Source organism: Ziziphus jujuba, chromosome 6 (assembly GCF_031755915.1).
Source record: "Ziziphus jujuba cultivar Dongzao chromosome 6, ASM3175591v1".
NCBI classification, from domain to species: Eukaryota; Viridiplantae; Streptophyta; class Magnoliopsida; order Rosales; family Rhamnaceae; genus Ziziphus; species Ziziphus jujuba.
The window spans coordinates 29,424,423-29,434,440 of NC_083384.1; the positions used below are offsets into that span (position 1 = coordinate 29,424,423).

General features: G+C 30.8%; 1 protein-coding gene across 4 annotated transcripts; it reads right to left on the reverse strand.

Annotated features, from left to right (window-relative positions):
* Nucleotides 1-955: 955 nt before the first annotated feature.
* On the reverse strand, nucleotides 956-6,345 carry LOC125419112 (disease resistance protein RUN1-like). 4 transcript variants are annotated; one of them, XM_060818069.1, is made up of 7 exons: nucleotides 6,204-6,345; nucleotides 4,770-5,889; nucleotides 4,277-4,591; nucleotides 3,506-4,187; nucleotides 2,134-3,397; nucleotides 1,931-1,993; nucleotides 956-1,261 (listed from the first exon to the last, which is right to left on the reverse strand). In XM_060818069.1, the coding sequence occupies exons 1-4, from the start codon at nucleotides 6,278-6,280 to the stop codon at nucleotides 3,951-3,953; spliced, it is 1,749 nt and encodes a 582-aa protein (XP_060674052.1). In that variant the 5' UTR covers nucleotides 6,281-6,345; the 3' UTR covers nucleotides 956-1,261; nucleotides 1,931-1,993; nucleotides 2,134-3,397; nucleotides 3,506-3,950. The 4 variants fall into 4 exon arrangements, with proteins under 4 accessions (XP_060674052.1, XP_060674051.1, XP_060674049.1 ...); XM_060818067.1 differs by having other exon boundaries at nucleotides 957-1,261; nucleotides 2,134-3,037; nucleotides 3,120-4,187; XM_060818068.1 differs by having other exon boundaries at nucleotides 956-1,256; nucleotides 2,134-4,187.
* Between the last annotated feature and the right edge of the window lie 3,673 nt (nucleotides 6,346-10,018).

The following is a 10,018-nucleotide window of genomic DNA, read 5'->3' on the forward strand; positions in this document are numbered from 1 at the left end:
GTACTTTTTTTCTTTTTTGAATATATATATATATATATATATATATATAACCATCGGTTTTATGTTTCAAAAAATTTGATAAATTATGTTGTGCATTGAACGAATTAGATGAAATATTTATTGAATGAATTAGATGAATCAATACAAAAATTATAAAATTATGGACATAACTACTTACAATATTTCAACATTTATTCACCCTTGATATACCCAATTAAGGACCAAAATGATTTGTTAATACATATATTTAGCAAAATTTTCTGTATATTGCATTTAGTCCCACTAGTTATGTTATTTACTAAACTAAATAGATTTTGCCTTTTTATTTTTTCATATTATTTTTTTAAGAAGAATATGGTTTCAATATTTTGGAATGATTCATTCATAATAAATACATTACAAAGTTATATATATCTATATATATATATATATATATAAAATTAACAGTCCATAAAGCGAAAAAGCAAAATAATTTACAACAAAAATTATAAATAAGTATAGTTTTTTTTTTTAATTATAAAATTCTTGAGATACTAGTTACTAACTAATTTTATTAAATACCTGTATTTGCAAATAATTATTACTTTTAAAATTATGATTAATGAATTTTATATTGATAAAAATGTGTAGATAATTGTTATAATTATAATGAGTAATTATGATTTTAATAAGTAAGAGATGTTTTTCAATAAAAAAAATATACCAAATAAGTAAGGGATGAGTAAAAATAAGAAAAGTGAGGAAAAAAAAGTATTTAAACCAAAAAATATGTATATAAAAAGAAATTAAAAAAACTGCAATATTGGCGTGTGGGAGTGAAATGAGGAGAGACACATTCGTTTTGGCAGTAAATGATGAAAATTAAAACATAAATTTTAAAAAGAAAAAAAAATTTGAGGAGGCAAGTTCCCCCGGGCCTTATGTAGATCCGTCAGTGTTTAAGCATAAAGCCACTGCAAGTGCTATGGTGCAGAACACTTGCACTTCTATTAATTTGACAAATAACTAAAACTACTGGATAATGATAATGAACCCATGAAAAACTTGCTTACTAAATATTACAATCCATTAATTCCCACAAAAAGGAAAGGGAAAAGAAAATACAATCTATGTTGAGCAATTTGTTAATCATTAACAAAACAAGTCAATATATATAGACAGAGACTTCGGTAGCATATCTTAGCCAGAAAAATATAAGGCTGTGCCAAGTGTTTAGCGGCATGTTGCAATGCTGTCCATGTATCAACTCAATGGTACTGCTCTGCAGAAAGATATTTTATGAGATCCAGTAGAGAAAATGATTAGTTAAATTACAAGAGAGAAAACAGCTCCAAGCTCCATACAAAGGTTTCAAATACAAGCAAGTTGATGCCTTGATCAGGAAAAAATAAACGGTTTACTTTTGGCAAATTGACATTATTCAATTCAAAAACCAAATCCATATGTTGCCTCAGAATCTACTATTTAACAAGTGATGAAAACAATACTCATTGTGGCAAACAATTCAAAACACAAAAATAACCTATGTGCAAAAACATTTTATCAAACACTTGGCAGAGACAAAACACCAAATCAGAAAAACCAAAAAAAAAAAAAAAGAAAAAAAGAAAAAAACGAGGATTCTCTTTCATTTCCTTTACAATTTACACAATATTTTTTCCTGAAATCGAATTAAGAAAAGCATTTCAAATACACATATATAATATCATACTCAGAAAGTTAAAGTTAAGTATGTTCAACTAGATATAAAGATGTATCTACACATAAAATGCACCACACATGTGTATTTGAAATAGGTAATATATGCTTTATTTTAATAAATTTTCTCTGCAAAATTATGTTAAAATGGCTCATAGTATTTAAAGAAATGCATACACTTATCACAAAAACAGGGTATAAATAGCAAGAAGAGAGAACTTTTCCAAGGTACCACGCAATTTCTTTGAAGCAAAGTGTTACCGCATCTGCATACTTGACACAGTTTCTTCATAACCTGAAACCAAGAGAGAAGCGAAATTCACCAGCACATACATGGAAAAACCCATCAAAATAATTTTTGAATCAAAAAAAGTTGCTTTTTTTTTTTTTAACATTTCAACCAAAAAAAAAAAAAAAAAAAAAAAAAACCTTTACCATTTGATTTGCAAACAGCCACAGGCTCAGATGGCTTGTTTTTAAATTAATCCTAGCAAATAATATGACTGTCCTTTTTTTCTTTCTCATACATCAAATCCAACAGAAATCTCACTTGCACTGGTTATATAATTATCAGCAAAACATGTCTCTTAGTTTTAGCAACAAATTGCTCTGTTTTCTAAGTCATCTATATCCAATTGCTTTGCACCATACATGCACCAACAAAATTTCACACGTTTGTTTGTAAGCAGTCATATAATCTTGAATTTCTTTGAACTAATTTTAGGATGCGACTCCACAGCAACATCTTCCTCATGAGAGCAAACAACTTCACTTCCGCTTGCTTCACAATATTCATCAAAGTGTCTCTTCCTCTTACTTTTCGTTTCTGCATCAAATTGCTATATATCTTCCCTGTTTACCAACCAAATCCCCCACTTCTTTATTTCAAAATACTCACTTCCAAAGTTGACAATTCCATTTCCCGAAGCACTATAATCAATGAATAATGGCCTGACGTGCAAAGAGACCTCAGTGCTACAACTAGAGAGCCCGAGTTCAAACTTTCCTTCTGATTCTTGCAAAGACAATTTTTCGTCACACCACATGATTACGTGATCTGAACTAAGATTGTTTCCCCCAAGCCTCCCACTTCGATGAAATTCATAACGACAATCATCACCATCATTGATGGTTTTGAAACTGAGTTTACATTCAATGATAACGTGTATATCAGGCTCAATTTTGTTCTAATGAAAAACAACACACAAAGCCAAACCCAAGAAGTTGTCATTATTCCAATTGGAAGAAGCATAATATTCATTGATTCACCTAAAGTTTGATAGCTAAACCACTTGGGAATTTCATCACCTGGATAAAATATTTTCGCAGGTAGATTGGCCTGCATCATGAAAAGGAAATTAATCAACTTCCTGAATCTCACAACTTCTTAAGTAAAATCAAAGGAAGAGAAATTGACATACATTTCTTTGAAATTTTTCACAAGATAGAATTTTAGTTACTGCACGATTAGCGAGTATGTTATTGCATGTATTCTGATCTAGTTTTTGACAACCATAAAAGCTACTCTGTTCATAAATAAAAGAGTGATCCAAATCCATCTCTTGGAGGAGCGGAGGTTTCCAACTTGATATTTTCTCCAGTGATGTGCAGTGAAGTGCATTCACATTGAAGCAAGAAGATGGAAGCTCTGGCAATGATTTCAGGCCCTGGCAATCATGTACCTCCAAAATATTCAAAGCTGGTGGAAAAGGAGGCAAGGTTTCAAGCTTTGAACAAAATGGGAGGCGCATCTCTAGAAGTTTACTTAAGTTACTCAGATTGTTTGGAAGAAACTCGATGTACTTACACATATACAAATGTAATTTCTCGAGAGAAACTAAATTTTCAATTGACTCTGGTAACTCTTTGATGGCTGTTCCACTAACGATAAGATATTTCAAGTACTCCATAGGCTCCAGGATTTCTGGAAACTTTTCCAGTTGACTACAACCACCCAAATCAAGCGATTCAAGAGATTTCAAATTACAAATGCTGCTTGGTAGACTTTTAAGTCTTTTGCAAGCAGCCAAATCCAATCGAGCAAGACTTGAGAGAACCAATTGATGAGGGCAATTCTTCAATTGTTGCGCCATGCAAAAGTAAAACTGTTAAATTCTTTGGAAACTTTTGAGAAATGTGGGATTGAGATGAGTAGAGAGACAAATTGGTTGTAAAGCTTTGGATAAAACTTTTGAGAAATGTGAACTTTAGCCTACAAATGCTACTGAGAAAATTCTTAATGCCTCCAAACCTTACAAGATCAAATACCCTCTGTTCTTTGATAACTCTTTCAAATCTCTAAGTTTGGAGCAGCCATTCAAATTCAGATAACTAAGTTTATGAAGATTCTGAAGAGCTGAAAGAACTTGAACCAAACTAGTACATCCTTCGAGATTTATACTTTCCAAATTTGGAGCTTGAGATAGATCTGGTATTTGAGTAAGGAGCTTGGAATAACTAAGATCGATACTTCTTAATACTGGAAGAGACTGTAACAGAAGTAGAAAAAAGGGTTACAATTACTTACATGCATGTCCATAATATCTGATTACAATGGAATGGATTAAATTAAGCAAACCTGAACTTCATTATGATTCCAAAGTCTTTGAACATGGCTCCCACATAGTATCAGTTCAACAAGCTTTTCAGGAGAAAAATTTGATGGCAAAGATTTTAAAGGATATAAATCCCATTGAAGATATGTTAACTTATTAGAAAGATAAGAACCAAGACCTTGGGGAAAGTACAGTTTGAACTCGTTGTTACCAATATTGTCACAATAAATTTTGAGAATTCGTAGATTATACATCTCTGAGAAGGTTGCCTGGCACAATTTTATGTCTTTATGAATTTCAGACATGTTGAATGAAATGCCTTCAACTGCTGCAGTTCCCTGAAAATCAAACGAACACTAACGTATTTAAGGATACAATATAATTAAGGTTATCTATTAAGAACTCTTATGTATATTTGGTAATTTTATTTCTTGGAAATAATTTTGGATTTAATGTTTCTTTTATAAGAAGATGTCAGTCATTTTTAAAAGAAATTAATGGTGCATTAGCACTTACCGTATTTCTTTCCAAGACATGGCAAATATCTTTAACATCCCACAATCGACTACGTTTACCAGGTTCACTGTGTTCATCACAAGCAATTGTCTGACCCACCTGCCGCAACAAATCATGCATCCATAGCTCGTTGTCTTTACGATTTTCAATCAGATACTTTTCAATAAGAATAAGAATAGTTAATCCTATTTTCACAAACGAATCACCAGCATCTAACATGTTTTCTACATCATCTCTAGTAAAAGGTTGATTAATTAGACATGCAATGTCAAGAAATAGATTTTGGACCCCTTTATCATCTAGTCCCTCGTAACTGATTCTTAGCACATCTAAAATGTCCTTATTAGGAACTTTTTTCAGTTTATTTAATGCACTTTCCCATTCATCTGTGCTTTTGGAGTGCAAGAAAGAACCCAAGACTTTCAGAGCTAATGGATTTCCATTAGCATAGCTTGTCATATGGTTTAACAACATTTTATAATCTTTTGAAGGAGAACTTTTTCCAAAAGCATGCAAATTGAACAGCTGGAAAGATTCAATCTCATTTAACCCTTCAGGCTTGTAAATATCATCAACTTCTTTTTTAATTAGCACTTGCCTGTTTCTAGTTGTGACAATGATTCTACTTCCAGGTGCAAACTGATCATATCCCTCTACTAGCACTTCTAATTTGATCGAACTATCCACGTCGTCAAGAACAATGATGACTTTTTTATGGCAAAGTTTGTTACAAATAAAAGATGATGCTACAAATGGGGTATCCATCTTTAGAATAGACTCATCACTTAATAACTCAGACAGAAATTTCTTTCTCAAATGATTTGGTCCATGTCTTAAATATTCTTCCCTAACATTCCAAAGAAAGCAGTAACTTTCAAATTGAAAATATGACAATCTTTGAAATATGGAACTAGCAAAGGTTGTCTTGCCAACACCTGCCATGCCCCAAATACCTATAATCCGAACATCTTTTGTGCCAATGGATAATAGCGATTCAATTTCTTTGATATGTTTTTCAATTCCAACGAGGCGTCCCTTGAAATGCTCATCCATCCATAGATATTTAGGCAATTTTAGTGAAATGTCTTCAACAATTTTTTGAACTAATTTGTTTTCAGGCCTACAAATATGATAAAAAAAAAATTTATTTGTTAGAAAAATGGAACTAACATACATGCATGTATGTAAAGAGTCTAATGTGAAAAGAGAAATGGAGCAACTTTAGTAATATATTTGTTAATTTATTTGAATTAAGCAATTTAGATATTTTCACTGTGGTTCTGACCAACTTGAAATGAAAACGAGTGTTTTTATGGACTGCATTTCATTATTGTTATATTATTTAATATCTTTTATCATATTAAAATGGAATTTATCAATTTTCTCTCATTCATTTATAAAGACGCATTTAATGATTATAGAATAGAAAGTTACCTGAAATCCTTCGAATCTAACCCGCATAGATTAGAGGCTTCTATCAAAGCGGCCCTCCACTGGTGCACCTTCTCCATTCTATCTTTGAAACGATCTTCAAGTTCAACAAATGAAGCTGTGAAGATTTAATCCACAAATTCATCTTGTAAAGTTCTGGTGTATGTATGGTCAACACTTGGAGAAGACTTAAGCTGACTCGATGGATAAGTCTCAGAAGAGCAAAACGCAAGCTACGTGTCTTAATTTGAGTGATTCTTCATAATAAGTTGGACGACGTCGTTTTGAAGTTGTTATGTAATATATATATGCACAGAACTCTTCCTCTTTGAGCTAAGTAACAGAAATACCAATTTTCTTCAAGATTGTGAAAGAGAGAGAGGAGCTCCAAGATTCGTGTTCTACATGTTCTTCTATTGTATTATTTTCTTAGTGAGAAAACATCTCTAAGTGAGATAGAGTGAATATACAAAGTTGAGAGGGTGTAGAAAGGGGCTTCGGGTTGTGATTGTGTTTTCTGTGTGAAAACCAGTCTATGTACAAGTGTTGATTTTCTGTGTAATTGCTGCAAGATTAATAAGAGATCAGAAGCTCTCACCGGAGCAACGAGGACGTAGGTCATCTTGGCCGAACCTCGATAAGTTTGTGTTGTTTGTTTGTTCTGATTTTCTAACAGAAGCTCCATAGCTCCCCTTCTGTTTTTGTACAACTGATGGATCTACGCCATAGAAGATTGGCATACTTGCCCTTTTATTTTCTTGCATTCAAGTATATGCATAGGTTCATCCAAACACCATGTGGACGAAGCACAGTTTTCCGAGAATATGACCACCGAAATCTTGGATTCTTCGATGGCTTTGCTAAATGTTGGTGAAATTTCATCCCCTCTTTCAAGCTCGTGATCCATGAAAGTTAATATTTGCTTTGCGGAGATAAAGCTGCATAAAGATAGCTAGTGAAAGTATGGCGTGTGTCCTCACCTCTGAAACTGAGAAATACATCGTACTTTTCTTCAAGAGAAAGAGAAGAAGAAGCCATTTCTCTTGCTATAACCAGCTGCAAATCCACAAGTAAAAGGAAAATGTCAATGGGAAAAGGTCAAGTTTTCTTAGCTTGCTTTTTTGTTTATTAAGATACGTTCAGAGATGAGAGATCGAAAACTCTCTCCTCATTGAATATGAACAAAGATAATTAATTAAAGTTATCAGAAGATAGTTATAGTACTTTACGGTAAACTATATTGGAGAAAAATATAATTCAGCTTAGCTATAGCATAGAAGACCAACTTGGTACTACGTATTTGAACCGGTCACACGGTTCTGATTATAATAAAATGAAAAGTGGAGACCACCGACCACGGCAGATCATAGAAAAATATTATTGTTTCCAGTAATTTTTTTTTGTAAAAAAATATATAATATATATATATATATATAAATTTTTTTTTATAGATCATATGAATGTCTAATACCTATTAACGATTGTGATTTATTGATTTAAAATTAAAGCATAGAACAATCAATATAATATATTACAAACCTGGAGAGAGAGAGAGAGAGAGAGAGAGAGAGAGAGAAGAAAAAGGTCGTCTGATTTGAACTTTAAAGTTGACATTTTATGTGGTCATTGCCCAACCCGATGATATTAAATATTTTTAAGTTTTTTTTTTTTTAAAGTATATAGTTAATAATTTTCAAGTTGGCTTCCTTCTTTTTTTTTTTTTTTTCCTTCTCCCTGAAGCCATGGAATTATCTAATGGAATTAGGGGTGATAGAGTCATTTGATTATTATTGCTCTATTTTCTATGTGACGCGTGAAACATACTGACAGAGAAATGTCATTTTACATAGATCGGGGTTGTTGAATTGTGATCCTTAAGAAGAGTATAGTGAAAATAAAATGATTTAAATTTTTTATTTTAAAAAATTGATTGATATTTTGTCCATACCACATGAGTAGTGTTGATTATCTGGATTCAAAAGAACTCTTGGATCGAGGAATCTTGAGAGAAATGAAAAAATTGTCGTTGCAAGATTAATTGTCTCCTCCCACTGGACATGTGACTTTATATATCAGAAATATATTTTGTAATCCTATGTTATGGATTTAAGTTTGAATATAGTCAAATTACTAATTCCCCCAAAAAAAAAAAAAAAAAAAACAAATCCCTTAAATGTTATTTTCTTTAGTTACTCTTCTTCTCTCGTATTTGTATTTATATAGAAAAGCACTTGTAGTTTGACAGTTCATACATCTTGGAGACTGCAGACACAAAGTGGACATGCCAACATTGTACTTAACCTCAAAGACTTGGTTCGGGTATTTTACAGAAAAGAAGGGTAGGAATAGAAATCAATATAGATAACAACTTGACTATAAACAGAGAAAAAGTAGTGAGGAAAAAAAGGAAACAAAAAAGTGTAAGGATTTTAAAATCCCAAATAAATATTTGGTTCTAAAATAATTTGGAAAAAGAAAAAAGTAGGAAGGAGAAGTATAAATGGAGATCAAAGTCAGGGGTCAATGCCATCCGCCTTTGAATTGAGGAAGCGAATTTGTCTTATTAGGTGTATGTGCCTTCAAGTGAAGTTATTGATCTTGTATAACTCTGCTTTAAAGATAAATAAATAAATATATATATATATATAGTTTGTTTATGATGCAGCGACAGTAAATACTATAAAAAACCATCACTAATATTACGGTTCTCATACGGACCATTCTCATCATAAAATTTCTGTATATATATATATATATATATTTTAATCGTTTCTAGTAATAACTTTTAAGCAGGATTTTATTATATGAATCCATAATAACTACCGATGTTCATTAATATGCAATTAATAATTTTCAAATAACTTCTTGTATACTTAAAAAAAAATGGAGAGAGCGTGAAGAAAAAGCCACACGCGCGTAGGAAAAAACAAATAATGGGGTTGTTTGACGGTAACTTCCATCTAGCGCGTGCAAAAAAAAAAAAAGCCACACGCGAAGACTTGAAGACTTGACTTTGACAACAATATCCGGAAATTTCTCTGAATTGGATTTGTCTGCCTTTTAAAAAGGAAAATGTAATATTCTAATTTAAAAATATGATTGGAAAAAATTAATAATTTTCTAGCAGGTGATTTTATTCACTTTACAATAACTATTAAACATATTTTATTTTTAATATTTTATAACTATCTATTAATAAATGGCTAAAGCATATTTAAACGTCTATCATTAAGATTAAATATCTCGTATGAATCGATATATAAAAGTATCTTTAAAAATATGTTTTAAAATAAAAAATATATTTTCTATCATAAATAGTATTTTTTAATATAAAAACTGAATTTTTAAAGCATCTTACAACAAAACTCTTTATTTTTGTTCTCTAGTTTTTTTTTTTTCTAAAAACATTTATTGTTTTAACTGTGACCTATCTATCTTTTTATGTGAATTATTTATTTAATATTATAATAATGGTATTGAAAGATGTGATGCATTAAATTAAATTAATGTAATTTTAAAATAATGATTAAATTTGATTCTCTAATGATTAAATTAATGTAATTTGTTTACGCTTTTTAAAAAAGAAAATGTAATTGTCTAATTCAGAAAGTCTGATTGGAATTTAGCCATGTTTTGAAAAACTAATAATTTTCTAGGGGAGATTTTATTCTCTTATAAAAATTATTAGGCATATTACTTTTTTAATGATTTTTTTATATTTCAAAAATATTCATTGATAAATAATTGGAAATATTCTTAAGCATGTCTCATTTAAATTTAATACATCAGATGTATTAATATCATCTAACTTATATATA